The sequence below is a fragment of the Coturnix japonica genome, chromosome 3 (genome assembly GCF_001577835.2).
Source record: "Coturnix japonica isolate 7356 chromosome 3, Coturnix japonica 2.1, whole genome shotgun sequence".
NCBI classification, from domain to species: domain Eukaryota; kingdom Metazoa; phylum Chordata; class Aves; order Galliformes; family Phasianidae; genus Coturnix; species Coturnix japonica.
In genome coordinates this window covers 4,818,909-4,841,634 of record NC_029518.1, presented here as the reverse complement: position 1 = coordinate 4,841,634, position 22,726 = coordinate 4,818,909, and the positions used below count along the sequence as shown (strand labels likewise).

General features: G+C 40.9%; 1 protein-coding gene across 1 annotated transcript in view; it reads right to left on the bottom strand.

The window, feature by feature from the left end:
• Positions 1-17,767: 17,767 nt before the first annotated feature.
• The window catches only part of ACYP2 (acylphosphatase 2), a 37,392-nt gene continuing 32,433 nt past the window's right edge, over positions 17,768-22,726 (bottom strand). Inside the window, exon 4 of the mRNA XM_015856748.2 lies at positions 17,768-18,363. Within this exon, the coding sequence (XP_015712234.1) occupies positions 18,249-18,363 (115 nt within the window). The 3' untranslated portion in view covers positions 17,768-18,248. The remainder of the gene's footprint in view (positions 18,364-22,726) is intronic.

Here is a 22,726-nt window from a genome sequence, read left to right as displayed (position 1 = left end):
TAAAACAATGATAAGAGTTTTATTCCCAATTTCGTTCTGAGCAATTTATTTTATTTTATTATTATTATTTTTAATATAATTTGGCCATTTTGACATCTCTCTTTGGAGTGATAATGACTTGTTAAGTGTCTTCCATCTCTCAGTTTCTTCCACTGTCTTTGATGGAGGAGGAGAATCAGCTCTCTTCAAAGTTTCCAGTCTAATGTTATTCTACATACCAATCCTACTTACAAATAGATGTCTTTTACACACACCTTTCATTGGACTCAGCAAAGATCACAGCTTTTCCTTTAGCAGCTTCCTGACAAGTACCTACAGCACTGTGTGTCAGTTCCAGGGTGCTTATCAGACACTTATGTTTGTAAATCAGCCATGCTCCTACCTATTTATACTTATATTTGCAACATACATACATTTTTTTTAGGGCCTCAGGAATACACTGTTGATAGAACACCCTGATCATCCAAATAAACCTGCTACTGCAGGCAATTCTGCCACACAATCATTTATGTATTCACAAACTCTACATTAACGTGAGTTCAGGTTTCACCCATTACTCCCACTCCCAATGTACCAGATCATCACCACTCGGAGTCAAAGCTGCCTCACCTTCCAAGCGACTGATGTCTTGTGCCAATGAAATTCCTGTTCTTATCTAAGCATTCTCCTTCAGCTAAAATTGGTTATTCTTCCTGCTGTGAGCCCAAGTGCTTACCCCTAGAGCAAACAGATGACATTTCCAAATACCTTCATTTCTTTTCAAATGGACTTAAAGCAGACAGATTCTGTCTGCCTCTTCTCCTAGATTAAGCACTCCCATCCCGATTATTGTACTCACTCCAATTGAAGCTGCTCCAGTTACATTTCTCGAACACCTTGTACATTTCCCACTGTCAGAACTGCACACAGCACAATGGCATTAGCACATCCCTATCTCTCCTGCAAAGACCTCACCATAGGACTCTGCTTCTGTCAGTGTAGTCTTTCAAGTCATTCAGTTCTTTCTGTTCATCAGCCTGACACAGTCCCCAGCTCACATCTTTTACATAAACACATTCTCATTTTTCCCCATGTTCATTAACACAGAACATACACACAGAAAGAGACGTGATATCATTAGCACACCAGTTACATTCCACTACAACCCACCATCTTCATCAGCTGTTCTTCTACTTTCCCAGTTTTGAACCAACATCAGACTTTTAAGTTTTATTTAGGTGATTCTCATGGTATCCAGGAATACTGAATCTGCTGCTTTTCAGCCAGTGTTGATTCACCGTTGTTTATCTTTGTCTAGAAAACCAGGCATACTAATAAAAATGTAAATTAGTCTATTTTTAGAAAACCCAGGTTCACTCTTATTTTGCTTTCCACTCGTTCTAGAATTCAAAATGAAGGAATAATGAAATCTGGTGATGTTATCTCATTATATAAGGAAATTGTAAGAGCATTCTTTGCTTCTTTTTTTTTTTCTTTCATTCATTTACTCATTTAAGTGGGGACTGGAAAAGGGGAAGTTTAGAATAGCGTTATGTTAATTATTATTATGTATCAACTTGCCTGTAATATAGACACTGTATTACCTCTACAGAGAAAGGAAAGGACCTAGAAGAGGCGGACATTTGAGCTTACAGCTCTTTGACCACTGTTCTGCCTTTCCACCTCATCATGATGTGCACAGAAGTCCCTGCAGAGGTCTGTGGTAGGGGAAATGCATGACCACATCTGTGGCCATGCATGTTCAGAGATCACTGAATAAAAAGCTTTTCCCTGCATGCAGTTGCTAGAGGTGTGACTGGACCCCGAGATCCAGCTTTCAGCATAGATCATTTAATCCTACTTTTGTCTCCCTTCTGCTCCACAATAAATCACTAGGATTGCAGTGATGTCTTCTATGGAAAGTAGAGATAATGAAGTAGAACGAGCATGGCCATTAATCTTCTCATTAATCTTCCAGCAGATGTTTCTGCATTATGACGTGATACTTATCAGCGTGCTTCTGTACTAAAGAGTGTACTATGAAGCAACCTCATTCTACAGCCAGATCTGAACACAAATGGGATGAGTACGCCAACTTTGAGCTCTCATTCTCAGTGAAAATTTGCAGTGTCCTCTTTCCCCACAACCCCATACCAGAAAGCCCCATAATAAAAAGAACATCTCCAGAGGATATGGTATTCATTTGGGGCTACTTCTTAACAGAACTGACAATTTAACGTTCCTGAGGTTCTACTAGAAAGATAAGTCCCTTCTCAGAATACTGGTACAAGAATTTATAAGCAAGACCTCTGGGGACCAGGGGAGGATTGTTCTGCAAATCCAGGCTCACCTGAACTTAAAGAAAAACAAAGAAAAAAGGAAAAGAAGTGGAAAAGGAACTTTCCTAGCAGAGATTTTCCTATCCACATGTAGTTGACTGTTCCTCCACCTGGACTGCCAGCACAGGTTCATGAAGGGCAGGTCATGTTGACCAACCTTGTCTCCTTCTACGACTGGGTGACCAGGCTGGTATATGAGGGTAGCTGGATTGCTGGGCTGAGGTGAATGGGATGAGGTTCAACAAGGCCAAGTGCCGGGTCCTGCACTTTGGCCACGATAACCCCATGCAGCGCTATAGGCTTGGGGTTGAGTGGCTGGATGACTGTGAAGAAGAAAGGGACCTGGGGGTGTTGGTCGGTGCTCATCTGAACATGAGCCGACAGCGTGCCCAGGTGATCGAGAAGGCCAACGGCATCCTGGCTTGCATAAGAAACAGTGTGGCCAGCAGGAGCAGAGAGAGAAGCAACCCTTTGTACTCAGCTCTGGCCTCTTCTCCCAGGCAACAAACAGGACCCGAGGAAATGGCCACAAGTTGTACCAGAGGAGGTTTAGATTAGACATAANATGCAGCGCTATAGGCTTGGGGTTGAGTGGCTGGATGACTGTGAAGAGGAAAGGGACCTGGGGGTGTTGGTCAGTGCTCAGCTGAACATGAGCCAGCAGTGTGCCCAGGTAGCCAAGAAGGCCAATGGCATCCTGGCTTGTATAAGAAATAGTGTGGCCAGCAGGAGCAGAGAGGTGATCATCCCTTTGTACTCAGCTCTGGCCTCTTCTCCCAGGCAACAAACAGGACCCGAGGAAATGGCCACAAGTTGTACCAGAGGAGGTTTAGATTAGACATAAGGAAAAACTTTTTCTCTCAGAGAGTGGTCAGGCACTGGAATGGCTGCCCAGGGAGGTGGTGGAGTCTCTATCCCTGTCAGTGTTCAAGAGGTGTCTGGATGAGGAGCTACGAGATGCGGTGTAGTGGTTTTCTGTAGCTGTGATAATGGGAGGATGGTTGGACTGGATGACCTTGTAGATACTTTCCAACCTTGTGATTCTATGATTCTATGATCGGTTTGAAGTAATCAGTGTTACTAACATCTAGGTTTCTGCCAGCAGAGGTGAGACGCGTGACACTTGGAAAAACACACAAAAGGTCTTATGAAAACCTAATTTGGAGAAGCAAGGAGGGAGGAAGGAGCTTAGCTTTTAATCCTGTAATGAGGGCCTTGCTAATGAAAAAGAAATGCCTTTAGAAGGAAAGTACTTCACAAGATTCCCTTATATAACATCCACATCTTTCAGACTTTGAAAGCACTTTGAAACCATTTATCCGTGTGTGAGCAAATAAATAGCAAGAGAAAAAGAAGGAAAAATGCACAAAATCACTGGTTTGATGGAGGAAGTCCCTTTGAGAAAGATTCTCATTGGAAACAGGTATCCCAGCTACAGGACTCCAAACAGTGCTTTTGAAATTAGACCTCAGATTCTGGCTGAATAAGTTTTGTGGAACAAACATGTTCTCTTCTGCTTCTATTTATGTTTCTGTGCAGTTCTTCTGTTTACCAGTTGTCTAACATGACAGAGCCCAGACCTGAGCCTGCAACCTAAAAATTCTTCCAGAGTTCACAAAAGAAAAACTATTGTAAATGCCAGATATGTGTTCCCATATCCTAACATTTGTCCAAGATAGTTACAACTTCTCACAGTCCTCTTGTAACACCCACAGCTCAAGGAGCAGAACAAGCAGATGAAGATGGAATACTGTGGTAGGTTCTGGTCTGTGGCACCATGCAGTCAGCCCACCCTGAGTTCCAGAGGCAATGAAGTTTCAGCAGCCTGGACAATCTGCCATGTTTCTCAAGATAACCTATTAGGCAAAATAATCCCTTCCAGAACTGCTTTGTGCATGTACATACACTACATACACACCATTTACCATGAGGACTCAAGCACAACCTTGTACACTACCACACATCTTCCATCACAAGCTCCTGATTCTACTGTCCCTCAGCTATATATCTGAATTGCTCTCTGCATTCAAGTCCCCCCGACTGAGAACAAAAGACATCTCAAGTGACGATGGGGAGCTATGGCAGACCTCCGCCCCATACTGGCATTGCAGTGCTTCACTTTGAACCTGAAGTTCCCACTGGGACCTTACCGTCTGATGAATCACATCACTCCACGTTGGTCCTGAGGGCTTTAAGCTGGGCAGCTGCTGCAGCAGCAGGAGCACTTAGAGCAGGAGGGGAGGTGCTTTCCTCTCGCTGAGCGTGCAGATCTCCAGGATCTGGCACCTGGTGTCTGGAGAGGTCCTGAGAGGGGTTTGCAATGAAAGGAGACATGGATGAGTGCTGTGAAGACAGAAAGCACTCTGTGTCACCTGGCAGTTGGTGCACAGTTGCTAGGAGACCCCAACTGGGATGTGAGAGGCAGCGAGACAGGAATGGGTCTGAGCCATGAGGAGAGCATGGCAGTGCCTGTAGTTACAGCTGCCAAAGGTTTCGGCCCAGCCTGCTCCCCAGTGAGAGCTCCTCAGCGTGATCTAGGGTGTCCTCAAGGCTACCTAGGACCCCCACCGGTGTACTCAAGGGCATGCTAGAGTAGAGTGCTCCAAGAACTCCTCAGTGTGCTCCACATCCAACCCACAAGCTGGCACAGCTCACAGAGCAGCCACCCTCTGCCTCACACTATAATCATGTATATATATATATATATACATGATTATATATACACACATACATATACATATATATATACACATATTACCTGCAAAGTTTCAAATGGAATGTACAGAGTTACCATCAGATATTCAACTCAAGAACTTTGGGACTTCAATAAGACCTCTCCAACCACAGAGAGATATCCTTTGCTTCACTATCATGCCTTATTCATGTCACCACTTTTTGGCAGTATGTGCTTTTGTGAATGATCATCAAGATGACAGCTCTTTACTCAGTGTAACCCAGACAAGACTAATGATTAGACACCTATGCCCTATTGGCTTCCCAGTGTGCCCTAGAGCATTCCTAGGACCTCCCAGTGTACTCTAGGACACCGCAGAGGACACATGAGAGCTCCAGGAGTACTCCAGTGTGCCCTGGAGGCATTCCAGTGTGCCCTAGTGTACTTCCAGGACCCCTCACTGTACTCTAGGGCATGCTGGAGTGCACCCAGAGCATCTCAGTTTGCTATAGCATACTGTAAAGGCATCCCATTGTGTCCTAGAAGACTCTCAGGACCTCCCACTGTACCCTAGGGCACACTGGAGTACTCTCAGAGCTTATAGGCAGCCTCTAGGCTCTCCTAGATTCTACACAGTGTACCCTAGTGGACTCCCAGGACCCACTAGTGTACTCTGGAGCATTCCGGAGCACACCCAGAGCTGCTCAATGTGGTGTAAGGTTCCCTACAAGACTCCCAGAGCTCTCATGCGTCTTCTGTAGTGCCCTAGTGGCTTCTCAATGTGCTCTAGAGTCTCCCCAGGACCCCCCAGGTACCTGCTACTCCTCTCATGCATGTATGCATGCAGCTGGTTGTCATCCCCATTCTTACCCTAGCCTGAAACACACAAGCAATTAGCAAGGAGCGGAGACCAACTCAATACTGAGCATTAAGCTGAGGCTTCCTATTTGGCTGCAAGGAAATATTTACTGGATGGGAACTGTTCATGCAGAATGCTGCAGCTGTGGAGAGTGAAGGAACACGTATTGATTGAGATAAATGGCTCTGATAGATTAGGTCTCTTTCCCCTCAGCTATTAGAGATGGAATAGAGGAAAGCAATTGTTCTGGATGCACCACCTTGTTTAAACTCACAATTTCAGTTCAGTTCAGAAACAATCTGAGAAGGAATGGCCAAAAAGTTTAAGTTGAAGATAAAAAGCAAATCTATCCATTTCATTAACTGCTCACCTGCAGAAAAAGGGACTTCTTTGCTAAGTTTTCTCAGGGTGCTCAAGACCAAGAGTTGAAGTGATCTTGTCAATGTATTCTCACAAATTCATTTTAAGTAGATTATAAGGATGCCCTAGGGGGTACTGGGCGAGTTTGGGCTTCTTTTTCATTATTATTTATTATTATGCTCTGAAGGAAATAGCCCTTAATTTTTCACTGGAGTCACTTACCTGATCATCAGCAGATTTAAGTTCTCCTGAGGACAGTCATCTCCACCTCGCAGAATCAGTAGTGCACTGTTTATGTAAACACAAATGCATGCACCACAGAAATCAGCACTGTGTAAGAACACATGGAGAAAAGCATGATATTTATCTACACTAGGAGTTAAAAATAAAATAGCTTTCCAAGCTTAGTGTCTCATGGAAGGATTTAGTCATCCTGGTTCCCTGAAAACACAACGATAACGAGGCAGCACGCTGGGCTTCCTATTGTCTGCTGATAAACCAGTTGCCTCTGTCAGGACTGGAGGGTGTGCTCAGAGGGGGATTTAGGTGGGTCTTCAGGGAAGGAGTTGGAAGTTCTTAGTGAGGGATAACCAAGTTCCAGAACCCTGATGACACTGTGTCTGTTTATAGTGGAATGGGTTGAAGAAGAAATTAGATTGGTTTGTGTAATTTTATTCTCTTGGATTAAATTCACCTGACGCTGACCTTAAACTGATTCGTCAGCTCCTAAACTGAATTTCCCAAGCCCTGTGCATCCATGATTTTCTTTTTCTTTATAATGTGAGAGAAGAACAATTTGCACAGATGAAAGCTTCTTAAATAGCTATGGAAGAGTCCCAAGCTCTATGGACGAGCTTTCAGACAGAAACTAGTTCTAATCAATAAGCGACAGCTTCAGTACTCTTGCCTGGCTGTAAATCCTGCCTCTCCTCTGTTGCAATGCAAAATATGCTTGAGTCACTACTCACAGAATAGACCAGCCCAGGCCTACCTTTTATCTTTCCGTAGTTGCACTTGGGACCATGGCCCTGTTTAGAACGTGTTCTCCAAAGCCTCCACCTGCAGAACATACCATACCCTGACTGAGGATGATCAGATACGCTGATTCAAACAAAGCTCTTCTACCCTGACATTTTCTTACTTCTTAAGAGTGAAACATGAAAACATGGAACATGAAGACAGATTATATGACCAATATCTATGCAGGGAAAGATTCTGAAGAGTGTATTGGGATTGATGAGCTGAGCCCTATTTCTATCTCTGAGTTGTATTTTTATTAGGCTAGACAAGCACTTTCACTTTTCTGCATGCCTGGCTAATGCAATCCCCAGTGGGGTTATGCTGTCAGTGAGTATCACCCCCAGTTATCCAATGGAGTGTGGCTGTCGAGGCAGGACTTCTGATGGAGGTTAACTGCAGCACAAGCAGTAGGCTAAGCCATTAGTGATCACTATCAGCTCAAATGGAATAGCTAGAGGAAAAGGAGGGGGCAAAATATAAGGCTGTTTCTGGATTAGCATTATACAGGGAGCTGTATCACTGGTGAAAGCCTGAAATCAAATACAAAGCCAAACCCCAGAGGGAAAGAAGAAAGCTACAAAGGTTTCTGGGAGTTAGCAGCCTATACAACTCTGGCTGACCTCAGACTCCTGGGAATTTTGGAAAGGCTTTTGGAAAGGGAATGTCTTGGAATCAGCCATAAGGATATGACAACTATAATCTGAAGCAACAGAGGGCTGAAAAAACTGGAAGCAGCTCAGCGTAGAAGAATGTATATAGTCCTTATACTGTATGAAGCAGTTGCTTCAGGTTTTGGAAGTAATAAGCCAGTAAGTCTGAAATTCACTGGTCTCTCTAACCTCCTGTATTATCATTATCAGTGTGACTTCGAAAGACTGATTTGTTATTACATGGATCCACCGAGCATTCATTAGACATTCCCCCCATTCCTTCTCTCTCATTCTACCTTGCAGCTGTGCAGTCCCTTTGTATAGGCTGCACTGGTGCTCACAAACACCACTTACTGTCCATGCATCAGACTGTAATCAGCCTGAGCATCAACTCTGATAGCCTTAAGATACCACTTTACTAGAGCAAGTGAGACCATCAGCCTTCCATACATTGCACATCTACAATGAATAATGTGTATTTGGTGGTGTATTCAGAGACACTTTTCAAAGGACTCAAAGAACTGTTCCTTCATTTTTTTGCTTCCAAGTTGCTCTACTTAAAATTGCAGGTTGTCTTAGTATCGTATGTCCAAATATACAGATCTCGGAGGATGGAAAATGGTAACCAAGAAACAGAAATGTGAAATTCCATCTTGGACTAAGAATAAACATCTCTATAACAGATGGATCACAGCTCAGATGCTCAAAACATGAACAAAGATAGAAAAATAACGTAGCAAGGAAGTATGAAGCAGTAAATTGGTAGCATATCTCTCACTGAGACCAGCATTATCTATAACACCAATGGGACATACAGAAACAAACAGATAACCCATGACCATTGAGCACATGCACTAACCAAGAAAAAACAATACACTGATATCAGGGGCAGCAGCATCAGTAAAGAAATCTGCTTCAAAATACCTCTTTTCCTGTTTTTCTGATAGTGAGCTGATTTTAAGGGTTTTTTTAATCTATTTTTTCATCATTTTAGTGGTTGCCTCAGGTTATTTATAAGTAGGTTGTTACCTCAAGTGTTCTTTCTTCTAGCTGTGGGTCTTTGATCTGCAGTTGTTTTGTTTACAGCCAGAATTAAAGCGTATTTATTCTGAGAGTGTTTTCCCTCCTTTCTCATTAGAAGCATCAGAGATTTTCAATGCTAAATAATGTACAGCTGATATCTTGCTGTTTTCTTACTTCAGTGAATAGGAGCATTTAAGGTTAAATCTGTCTTTTGCTTTCCAGAAGTTAATGCCTCCTATACTGCTGCAATAATAGAAAAACCAATTCATTTTTTCTCCTTCCCTTAGTAGTGACGACAGCAGAGAGAGTAAATTATGGCTACGGTTCTTTAAAATTGACAATTCTGGAGCATTTTCAGCAGTACAGCCTTAGTTCTGCAATCTGTCTCCTCTGACCTCTGGAAAACGTTATTCTACAGGCTTGCTACGAAGCAAAACAAGGTTTCAGGACTTTCCTTTAGAACTGAACGCAAGCTGGATTTCTATGGTGATTTACTCCAAGGCAAGTCTGTATTGAGCATATCAAATCATCCTCATTATCACAGCCATTTCATATCCATACAGCTTTTTGTGTCTTTCTCCTCACAGACAGTTTTTAAGCAGTACAAATAAGTCATGGCTTTTATAAGAAAGAGGACTTTAAAAAATTCACTGCTTTCTCATGTGATTCTATTCCTTACGTACACTGTACAGACAACAAATACCATCTAAAAGGTTTTTTAAAACAAAGAGTGCTACTTGTACATAACCAGCTGCTGGCGAGTACAGCTGCCAGATAGGAAGCTGATTTACTGCTGCTCTTCAGGCTTTCCCATTCTAATTTCTTGCTAAGAGTGTGAAGAGGAATGTGCCTGACTCAGAGGGAACTGGCTGAGGCAGATGGAAGGGAAAGTACACCACCTAGGAACAGAAGGTGAAATTCCGTACTACTGACATGAGAAGGTTTCAACAGGTGTGCAATGGCCACATTACTCTGGTTCTTTCACCCAACATTACTTCTGAAGATTTATTATTGCCTATCCTTTGCACCTGACACTTATAGTTTAGACTTATAGTCTAGATCTATCAAAACCTGCTTGAAAGGCTAAAAGCAGTCACTGTAACCCATCTGCACGTATATATAAAATGCCAATCAACTTCAGCACTCAATAATGCATGAAGCAAAGTGAGCATCGTAGACCTTATTCATTAGGATCTGCTCTTCTTGCCTGGCTGAAAACCCACAAGCATTTCTCATAAGTAAACATGCCTCCTCAGTATTTTCAGACAATTAAGAACATGTGTCCTAAAGCATCTTGACTAAGCAAAAAAAATTCACAAGTTAAGGGTAAAGAAATCTTTTACTTTCTGTGCCTTGGCTTTTATGTCTGGCAAATAATACTCCCTACTTTTGCTAAAGTAGTTGTTCCATGGCTGGCTGCTGAAAGGCACTAAATACTTTTATTCATCTGATGGTTGGGGGCTGGAAAACTTTGGGAGAGCATTCAACATGGAATCACTGCACAATCATCTGGATCCAGCAAACCAGAAAGCTATTGAAGAGTTAAGAATTTAGAGGAATAATAGTAAGAATGAGAAGTATTATAATAAGCAATAATAAGCATAATAATAAATGTTTAAGAAATGTTAACTTCAGACCAGATGAACTACCACGATATTACTGAAAAACTGGAGGTAGAAATTGGTGATGGTGAATTTCACAGTTCTTCCAAGTATTTTAGACAGTACAGGGTTAGAATTCAGTGGGCTTAACAGGCTTGGCTTCAGACAAAAGACTTACTATACATGTATTTTATCTGTAAAATAAGAGAAAGGATAATTTCATCAATCATCGTGACTACGGTTCAGTTTAAAACGACAGAAATAGTTTCTTCCTTCTCACAGGCACATTGCTAACTGCTAGATTATACTGTCTGCACAATGAATTTAAGTAATCAGCATTACGGCATTCAGGCTATGGATTAACCGTGATAAACAGCGACTAAATCCTATTCATCTTGGTGTATCGCTCATTCTTTGCATTATGCATTACTATTTAGTCATCATTTTGTTTTGAAAGCGTCAGCAAACTTAGATAACTGAACCATTTTTTTTCCCCTGAGTTATACAGCAGGTCATTAATTGGTTTTAACTCCATCTGCAAATATTTTGTCTGTCTATTTCCTGACTGCAGACATGGACATTTCTGGTAAGAGATGTTATTGTGATAGTCCTTCCCTTACCTACTGATGCAGAACAAAACACATATTTTCCTACCTGGCAATAAGATTTCTCCCATCAACTGAACTAAGCTCCTCAGCAGCACAAAAGTTGCACAGTTCATTAGTATTAGTTGTGACTGAAGAGGAGAATAATATAGAAACCATCAGTAAGGCTCAAATGTCCTGATCTGAAACTTACCCAAACCACAGCGATGCTGTTATCTGAATAGGTGATTCTCCATCAGGTGAAAAGACCATTCAACCTTTCCTATAATGATCTAGACATCTCTTAATCATTCTTCTGCACACCTTCCCAGTCTCAAGATCTCCTCTGAGACAGAACAACATCTCAAACCCTCTTCCCCATCTAGCACACTTCTGTTTATGCTCACTAAGAACTCCTTTCCAGAGATGCCTTTGCCTGAAGCTTCAAACAACATCATGTGCATTTCTCTGTTATCTTTTTTCTGAAGTCCAGCCCCCACACCCTTCCTGCTCTATTAGAGCATCTCACCTGGAGATGACGTGGCTTTTTATTATTATTAATGCTTCTCAGTACTGTACGTGTGCGCTTCACTCCACTCCCACTCCTTGCAGAACAACTCTGTAACCACAAATTAGTAATTGCATGTTTGGTTGGGACAGCAGAGTATCTGGCATGTTTTCAAATGCTGAACTTCATATAGGAATGTTCAGGCTTGCAGAAAATTGCTGAAGCCACGGCAATACTTCTTTAAGTAGGAAAAGACAAAGCCCACACCAAGAAAGTGACTTAGTGTCTTTATCTTATCTAACACTTCTCAAACTCCGTCCCATTAATAATGCATTTCCTTGCTTGGTAGTGTTCCCCCAGTCGCATGACCAATTACTGTTCCCACTGAAGCCATGGCAGCATTCCAGCAGAACATAAGTCAGCGCCTGCAGAGGCAGAACTTGTGTCTCTCCATTGTTTATTTTGTTAGCTCCCTGCCAGATACAAGTGAATGCCAAGTTACCTCTCAGCTAATAAAGAAACCCGAGGGATTCCGGGCATACGCCTAATTCAGTCCAGTTTTAGTGTACTGCGCGTATCAGAGCTAGAAAAGAACTGGTCTCAAAAAGACAAAAGGGCAGAGTCCCCCCCTTTTTTTTCCTGGAGTATCAGTCAGTGCAGTGGCACCAGAGCATGGTCACAACAGACAAAATTCACTTCCTCGCACCAGTCACACGTATGTGGATCAAAAACCTGTAAGCACTCAAATGGCAGAACAAAGTTGTCATTCTCTGTCTGGTTGTGCACATCAGTTTCTACTGTAAGACTTCAGGAAGTTTACTGTTGCCCTACTGCCCACATTTAGGAACAATTCTTCTCATTGAGTTCAATAGAAAATGTTACACCACTTTCCTGCTCCTGAAACAGAGGAATCAAGAGGTTTAGTTGAAAACAAGATATTCCTTCTGCATAGTCATAAAAGAGACCACAGTGCCTTTTCAAACAGGAGATCTCTGCACATTTCTACTTTATGCATATTCACTATTACAGTAATATTTCCTAATTGCAGAAGCTAATATTTTCATAATTTTGTAAAGGATTCCTGAATTTTGCCTTTTTGAATCTATTTCTTAAGTCCTTTTAGCTAGAATGTTCCATTTCAGTATCTCTTATTCAGTTACATCAGAATTAATATCAAATGAACTGGCACAAGCACAGTTATGTTTGTGCCAACGTGTTTTGATGCGCAAATAACTTCGCACTCTAATACTAGAATGAACAACGCTTTGAAATTGAAATTTACAGCATTGTCACTGGATAGATAGACTTTGAAAACCATAGGACACACTAGTTCTTCCCTTCATCTTTCCTTACACCACGTTCTCTTCAAATCTGAGTACTTTTGTGTGAGTAGTAGTAGGCAGCTATGCATTAATCAGCAAGCTATCTTGACTAATGCATTTCATTCAGTCTAGTAAGAGGATCCTAGCAGCAAGCATGCATACAGTTTTCTAAGAATAAAGAAAGCCAAGAAAGGCCCCTCCAGAGGCTATCAGGAAAATAAGAAGTGACAGATTGGGGTCACGTAGGAGAAAGTATGGCAGTAAAAGCCATTAAGCCTTCCTGTGCACTAAGGCTCAGGAACAAGTAGGTATAGCAGAATATCAACATTCTGCACTAAAACATTGTTAAGTAGTGAGGGTGAATAGTATGACATAAGATTACATCACTCCTGAGGAGGCAAAAATCTCATTTCCTGTTCATCAGTGAAGACTTAAATACTTATTCTTTAATTCAATATAAACATTACTTTCAAACTGTAAACACAGCTGCTACTGTTGTACAGTATATTAACATGACTGGTAAGTATTTTCACTCTTTCCTGATAACACATGCAGTTCTTTCCCACAACAAGCTCCTTTTACATCTCAAACACACCTACGTTGCCCAGCCATTTAGGAGTCAAACTCCAGTTTTAAGTAACACGCCCAATCTTAGGGTTTAATGATGCAAACCTTCTTAAATTATGGAAGAAACCAAGCAGAAAGACACCATAAAATATTCTTTCAAGAAAGTAAATGTTCAGAATTCACAAATAGCTTGAAAATAACAGGAACAGACTCTCAGAAGTTTCAGCCCTTTCAAGTCAGAAGGTTCTGTACACTCCTTAAATATTAACTACCTCAACTTCTTCCTACTTTGCCAAATGTGCTGAGCATCCCTTGAACACATGGACAATGACTGGGCCTTTGGTTACTCCCAATACTTCCGAAGCTCCAGATCTTGTTTCAGTAACAATTAATACAAGGTAAACTGGTACATGCCTTTGCTCTCTCATTTACTTTATGAAGAGTTTCCCATAGAACTTAATCTCACAGTAAAGTGGTGGTTTTAAAATCCCCAAAGTCTGGCTTCCAGTGCTCACAAGGAGTGAAGTTTTCAACAGCTATGGCTCTCAGAAGCACTACAAAGTGACGTCTCCACTACTGCTGAGGGTGAACTTCTATTCACACAAGGTTAACAGCCAAAGAGCCCTTTAAAAATTCTGCCCCAGCAGACCTATACCTGTTTATAATTCCCTTGGTGCCATTACACTTGCGTAGTTCACAAATTCTATAAGGAAACATACATAAGACTGTCTCTTCTGGCCCTGAAGCATACTTAGAAGCATATATTTACTGAAAAGTTCTCTGTGTGCACATACATATCACTACAACCTTTGTAGTCTGGAACCTGTCTGCAATCTAAAACATCCTCTCCATATGACACAAAGGACAATACAGCAATATATGTCAATTTAAGAGGAAATTCAAAGAACTAATGCAGAACTTTCTCTCAGAGACCACTGTGAAATTTGTTTGGATTCTTTTCATGCATAACCAAGCTTTAAGAAAACTGTTTCCACTTAGAGCAAGAATGGACATGGACTATAAACCACTTGTTAAAGCTGCACTGCATTAAAAATAATCAACATAAAGTGTAAAGGATATCTACAGACTCCAGCAATTCCTTAGACAAGCTGCTTTTCTAACTTCAGTAGCTCTGAATTCACTGGTAAGCATGCCAGCCTCACTAGCCTCCCCAGGAAGCTGACAGGTAGAAATCACCCCTAACTCCTGTTATGTCACAGGCTCACCATTAAGCCTTCTTGACCTGCTCAAATTGCAGGACTGCATTCTTTCTCAATCTGAAAGAACTTTCAGACAGAGAACAGCAGTTACTCTGAACAGTCTTCAAATATCCGCCTTGGAAAAATTCACCCAAGACGTAACAAACAAACTGGTATCTGTTCTTTTATAATAGCCTTTTCAGGCCATCAATAACGAAACACTCAGTCCTGTACACTACTTCTTTTCAACATGCCTCTGACAATCCCATCTCATGTCAACTACTCACAAGTTTCAATTTATTCTCCCTTGTAGTCAGCAAAAGCCTCCTTCATGCGTGCAGCCCATTCCCACAGCAAGGCAGGATTATTTGCATGCTGTTGATAGCCACCTGGGAAGAAGTTCTACGGTCTAAATGGCTGCATTTACCCAGAAATAAGGCAGGTGCCACTTCGTGCAAATCAAACATTTCCCTGTACACAGAACAAGTTAGTTCAAGCTGACTATATCCCCGGACGAATATAGGATTCCAACTGTAATGAATAAAGCACGGCTATGTGACAACAATTAACAACAGAGACGAAGCATTAAAGTTTGATATCAGTGCAACTTCAAGAGCCTAAGAGCTCACAGATCACCAGGGTAATGGCACTCCCCTGTGGGCACGTGTAAGGATGTCAGCGGCATGTTAATTCAAATATTTAGTGTCTCAGCTTGATAACAGATGGGCTTTTGTCTAATCCTCAAGTTCATAAAAACATGCCTTTTTTTCCTCCTCCCACGTTAGATATGATTGTTGTAACCTCTGTCATCATTTCAGTCCCCCACATTCAGCCAGAACGAAAGTGCAAGGGAAGAAATCCTTTTGCCCATTGTAGGAAATCCATTTGCTTCAGGAGACTCTACATGTGCACGCTTCAGAAGTACAACTGCTTTTATAACAATTCAAGGCAAGGGACTTGTTCAATATTCCCTTTGCCTTTCTCCTGCAAAGCCTGGGCTTTGGGAAACACTGACACACTACTTACTCAGAAAAAACTTCTCCAACAATGAAAAGCACTGTGTGCAATGGATTTAGCATTGTCAGAAAAGTCCAATATGCCATCATGTAATATATGGAATATATAAGAATTTTAGTTTAGAATATGACATTAGAATAATGTCAAAGCTAAGCTGACTAAAGAATTTCTATGTATTTTTTGCCTCTTCTCATTTTATGAAAGAATGGAGATTGAATGTAGAAAATATAAAACATCAGTACTGACAACTCAAAGAGAAAGGTTATAAATGCGTTTCAGCATCAATCTTCCTTTCATCTGATAGACTCAAAACCAGCCTGTAAGCAGAGGCTGAGCTGATATCACACAGATGCAGAAAGTCCTGTTGTTGCACAGAGTCACCAAAAGATCGGGCCTACGGTACATAGGCCACAGATCATAAGAGTAGTGTTTGCTTACCACTGTAAGATTATAAATAACTTCTCACTTCTCTTGGTTGGAAAAGACACTAAAACTCCTGTGTAGTGCTGGGATCACTTCAAGTATTATTTTCTGGTTTTCTATGTGACAAATAGTTAGACACAGATTTCTTCATCTTCCAGTTTTCTGAAGGTTTTCTGAATGCCCACACATTTTCTCCCCAGCGAAGCCAGTCTTTTTCCAATGGCACAATTCCCATTTCCAAGCTTCACATTTCTTAGTGGAGCCGGGGTGAAGTTATCAAGCCCTTGTAATCACCCAGCTCCACCCATGAGAACACAACAAAACAACTTCACCTTTGGCTCTTCTCCCTGTGTATCAAGTATCCCATTAATTTTCGGCCTTCCTCTGTCATTGTTTCCCACAACATGAGCAAAGCTACTTGGCAGGAAATGCCTTTGAGGGGGTATTTTATGCCAGGTAGCTTCAAGGAAAATGTAAACTACTTATGTTTGACAGGATATGGTTTTCAGAGAGGATGTAACTGCTACTGAGCTACTGCTACACTTGAACTATGCCATTTACCAACTGAGTTGAACGAGAGTTATTGACAATGACTTCAACAAAGGATGCTTGTGTGTAATCACAGAAGCCAAGCACAGTTTGAACTGTAACAGCTTATAAATAACTCCTGCAAATTCTAGGAAGGAATTTTTACTGCTTTATACACAAAGGCCCTGTGAAAATAAATCTTGTACTCAGTATAAACACGCTTTCCTAAGCACACCTTGCTCTGTACATATGATCATATTTAAACTATGAAATGGCCTTTTCTGAAATTAAAAATGAACTGTATATTTAGTGTTTTCTGAATTGAGGCTGTTTACCCTTAGAAGAGGTAACAAACAAATAAAGATAGTATAAATATTACAATATTTACAATATTACAATAACACAAGTATAAATATTACTTGTAAGTACCTTCACTAAGGACACTTAAGAGGAAACAGCCCCAGCACACCTCAGAAGGGTCCAGACCATGCTCAGAGCCATGCGACCATGTAACAAGTGTTGGTAAGGTGTCATTCAAGGGACTTACAGCTTGAGGTTCCATCACGGCATGTTTGCAGCAATCTTGGTTAACAGCAAGAGCTGTTAACTGCCAGAGCATACAGGTGCCTGCCTGGACATACCAGCAATTCTAACAAAACCTTCTTCTAAGGACTGATACTGACACAGAAGCACTGTAAAATTGAAGATATAAGTCAGTTCCAGCCCTGATAGACTCCTCAATGCCTGTGAAAGGAAATCATTCTATATGAGTGAGATACACACTACTGCAAAGATCCAGTGTTTACTGCAGACACACAACTCAAGTTTCTCAAGACCATTTAAGGATTTGATATGATAAATGTGGGTGCATCCTGTTGAACCTGATTCATATAACTGAACGAGCAAACACTTGTGCCGTAAGGACATAAACCGTAAGTATTAGTTAATTTCAGAAAAGCCATACAGGAAAGATTGAAATATCCTTCACAGTCGGCACATATTTAAACCATAAGCAGACAAGGGAAAAAACAGCTGAGACACAGTGCATTTCAACATCTTGTTCCAAAAAGTATCTGCATCGCCATCATTTTAAAGCACAGGTAGCCGAACCACATTAGTTTGAAGCAATGTACATTTATTTTCAGTTGCTGTTCTAACTATCACAAATAAGATGATCTACAATACAGAGGTATTAGAATAGATCTAAGAATTCCAGTTCTGTAAGCTGTTTTTCTGGTGAGACTACAAATAGTAGAACATGAATTGATTGCTTATGAATCATTTACAGTGTAAATGATTAGATTTTGCATGACTGTATATAGCAAATCTCCATGTAAACAAATAATCACTGATACATGTAACCATTTGTCTAACTTTCAATATGCAATAAATTAGATATTGGCATTTCAGATATTAAGTAATGGCAATGATGTTGTGAAATATCTAATACTGCAGCTAAGAGTTCTTCATGTGAGCAGGAACAATTTATCTCAAGTACAGAAAGCATCCAAATGTTCTGGTGAATTTTTATGGAGGCACAGAAGATATCATGCAGTACAGACATCATTGTTTTGCACTTAGCGATGTTTTATCTGTTAGTATCTTGTACTAAATCCTGAGAAATCAAGCTTGGAAATCTCCTTTTCATTTGAAAAATCTGTTCTGTCTATGCGAGAACTTGGGCTTCCAACTTTACTCAGCCAGGATTTCCTGCAAGAGAAACAATAGGGTTAGCATGTAATGAACTGTATTCATGTTGTGTGCATACTCTTACTTTCCCTTTTTAAAAGCCATAAGAAATAGTCTTTTAATGAGGAAGCTCATTATGCTTAATTTTCTCCTTTAAAAGCAGAAGAAACTATTTAAAAGAATATCAACATTTCAAAACATGTTATGGAGCATTACATAAAAATACACCTGGCAGAAAAGGTGAAAGCATAATTACTTTAATGACCTTATTCAAGTACATGTAATAGCTTTAAAGTAGGTATACTAGTTTTGTAAATTAATACTATCCTTTTAGCAAGAAAATAAAAGTCATTCATAATCGATTATAAATTAAGAAAATCTAGCAGCCAGTTTGCCCTTTTCTGGCAACTAAGGGTAACAAACTAAAATCAAAATGAGACACATTTAGAGCCAGGAGAAAGATAAAGCAAACAAAACAAAATTGCAGCACATAAAGTGATATTAAATTATTACAACTGACACTGAAAAATTAAAATATGTGAGAAAAAAAGAAAGCATGTGTAGAATTCAGTGTCTTTTGTGTGCATTTGCATTACAATTCAATCTAATTAAGCTGGTGCTTGCAGTCTTCCTGCAACAAGAATTAAATTGGATGTCTTTACCATGAGTACTGTGTATTCCAGTTGCTTCTTTTAAGTCAATACATACAAATACCCAGTATCAAAACGTATCTGAGACCCTATATGCCATGAGTGATTTTGTACTTATTCTGACACAATGTTACACCACTTAACTTGTGTGAAGCATATGACACTGTCGCGCATGACATCCCAGCCACCAAATTCGAGGAAAATAGATTTGATAGATGGACAACGCACTGGATAAGGAATTGGTTGGATGGCTGCACTCAGATATCTGTAGTCAATGGTTCAGTGACGAGTGGCGTTCCTCAGGGATCAGTGCTGGTACTGGTGTTTAACATCTTTAGTATCTCATGCAACATGGACAGCGGAATTGAGTGCATCCTTAACAAGTCTGCAGATGACACAAAGCTGAACAGCGCAATCAACACACCAGAGGGAAGGGATGCTATCCAGAGGGATCTGGAGAGGAGGGTCCTCATGAAGTTCAACAAGGCCAAGTGCAAGGTCCTGCATCCAGGTCAGAGCAATCCCAAGCATGGATACAGTTTCAGCAATGGCAAAAATGACATGGAAGATGCACTACGTTCCAGACAGCCACACCAATTTTTACAAGCATGGTATGCAGGCTCTTGTCTGTCACCAGCAATAAGGCATAGCTAACAGTACTGACTATGCTGGAAAATAGCATTGTGCAGCTGAGAACTTGCTCTATTGACTTGTGTTAGTGTGCTCTTTGTATCAGTAGTTGTTTCAGAGCAAATAAATTGCAGGCATTACTTTCAGAGCAACCTAAGTATATGCAGCCCAAGACAATTCTTCCCTCAGTGCCCCCCATGCAAGCCAAGAAGTCTGACACCCGTGTTTTGGATGGAACATTTTCCAGCAAAAAAGTGTAACAAGGCAAAAACATGAGTGAAACAGGAGACTACAGCTTCGTGTTTGAGACCTAGGAGGGCCAGATATCACAACATAATGAAAAGAACCCAGTGAAAGGCCAGCCAAAACAGAAGTTTCTGTACACTGTGTTTAGATTAGTCTGATACCCACCAGTGAACAGCCTTTTTCCCCTCTTCACATGTTAAATCTGAGCCTGTCTTGGACAAAGTCAAAAGTACTATCCCTCTTTGCTTAGCCTTCATAACTGTATGTAATTGAGAGTATGGCTGCTCCCAATTCACAGATTCCACTGCGTGAAGAAAATAACCCTCCAAGCTGCATAGAGCACAGTCAGCTCCATTATCTCAAATGGAGAAGGATCAAGTGAGAATGATGAAAGCTCAGTTACAACAATCATGAAAGCTCAGTTACAACTCCACTGATACATTACAGATGCGTGTATTGCATTCTACCTACCTTATGCAGAAAGCAGGAAAGAGCAAGATACAGAGCTGCTCCCTAGTAGAATTTATATGGCTGTGTGGGATCAGTTCCTTGCTGAGATGCTGATATTTTGCAATGGCACTTACTTCACTGATCTTTCCTTATGTCTGCATAAGACATAACGTTTCAGGAGCGATAAAGACACAAACCACCTCACTTGCCACATGGGATCAGCCTGAATTCAATGAGGACGTTCCTTTAAACTTCTCTGTAAGAGCACGGTATATAGCTTACTCTCCAATATATATCCCAATGGATATATTTCTGTAATGCTGTTTCAGGCCGGAAGAAGAGCTAATCTCCAAATAACTGTTTGCCATTATAATTTAGTTCTTGATTATTACATGTCAGTGGGACTTCTCTGGGTCGCACTCTGTTCTTAATTCAAAACCACACTGACTGTACAAGATGGACAGAAGCCTTTAAACAGTTTTACAAACCATACAACTTCCCCGTCCCAAGGAGTAGTTCAGCAGCCAGCTCAGCAGGCCCGGGCTGCCTGCAGACCCTGAGTTCTCCACACTGTAGCTGCTGCCTGTCTTCACGTTCACAGTGGTTTATTCCTAGGAGCTGAAGGAAGAGTAAGATCCGTCTCTTTTATCCTCTTATTAACAAAAATGAACCTGGCTCAGCAACTTGTTACCCAGGCAACCAAGATCTTTCCACATGCTTGGAAAACAACATCTGAGGGGCTGGTTCTGCATCACCCTCACTGTGCTTTCTGCAGACACCACTGGCTGCATGCACTACTGGAAGCATGCATGTCTTTCTGCAACATGAGGCACACCTGCAGACCTGGTAACTTGGTGCTGGGGCTCCACTTGCTCACACACTCCATTGGACACCCCTTCTGGAAACATTTTTTAGTGAGTTTTCTTCCCTGTGTTACATAACTGTCATGGTTTAATAATTTTGTAATTTTTGCTATCAGTATTCCACATCATAACATCATATTAAGCATGAATAATTTTACTGAATCTGCAACTTACAGAAGAAGACTACATCTCCCAGGGAACAACACGATAGGTCACGGGACCTGGACTCTATATTAACTCTGTCGCAGAGACTGACGTTTTCCGAGTTCTGGCATTCAGGGGAGTGTTGTGGAGAAAGCCTTCAGCCGGTTCGCCACAGTAGGCCTCTCGGTTACGGGACTCATTCTCTCTCCTATTTTGCTTGATTCGTTAGCTCAATTTTTAATTATAGTGTATTATATTGTGTTATCCTGTATTTCGATATAGTATTTAGTAAATAAGTGTGCCTCCTTAGATCGTTGCCGCTGTTCTTTTCTTAATTAATTTTTTTTCCTTTCGGCCTAGGGCCCCTCCGGGGCCTACGGCCCCCTGTCACGGGCGCAGGTGGATTTTTAGTTCAAACCGTGACAATAACATAATAGCAGGGTGCTTACAAGCGACAGAAAACAGCAGCACTACACAAGTTCTTAGTCTCCACACCTGAAAAGGCCACTGAGGTCGGTATGAACAACACTGCTGTGAGCCAGCTTGGAGGTTAAGGTGAGATGCTTTTGCCAAACTGAATTTTGAGGAGGATTTATTTCTTTTTTTAAACTACAAAGTCATTGTATTCATATAGAAACAAAATCCATTATCTCTCCAGATCTAACATTACAGCATTATTACTTTTTGAATACAACAGAGATTGCAGCACTTCAAAGCCTGTAGCACTAGAAATGGACCTAGAAAGTGACCCACAGACACAATTTAGATATATGTTTGTTTCTCTTCATCTTAACCACAGCATTACTTAGAGTGGAACGAGAGAAATGCGTGCTTTAATTAGAGAGGGAGAATAAAGGCATCAAAGTGTTTATGCCTTATTTCCCTTTGTTTAAGATAAAACATCTGAGAGAATGCTGCTTTTTGAAGACAGTATTTACATCTGTGACAGTGTATAAACTAGGACTGCAAATATTTATGAAATACCTCTAAAATGTTGTTGTATTCTGTAACGGTACTGTCAAGTTTTCATAAGCCCTGACATTTAAAAGTCTGCAGAAGAGAAATACGGATTTCTTTTTCATTGCTGTCTGCCTTTGACCTTTTGGAAGAAACTCAGAAGTGGAAATCACAGCTTTCTGTCCAGCCTTAGGGACACTAAGCACAAAAGCTTTTTGTTTATTAAGAGTGAAACTGACATACAGGTAAAGTTTCTTGAAGCTGGTACAGTAGAGGAGCCTCACAGCTTATACATCAGTGCAGAGCCTTTCCATTTCTGTCCCTGTCCACCTCTGTCCCTGCTGCTGGAGACTAACAGCACAAGAGCAATCTGGAAAGAAAATGTATAGGGTTTGATGTTCACATGGTAAAAAATAGTAGGAAGGTAATAAAAACCTCAAGTGT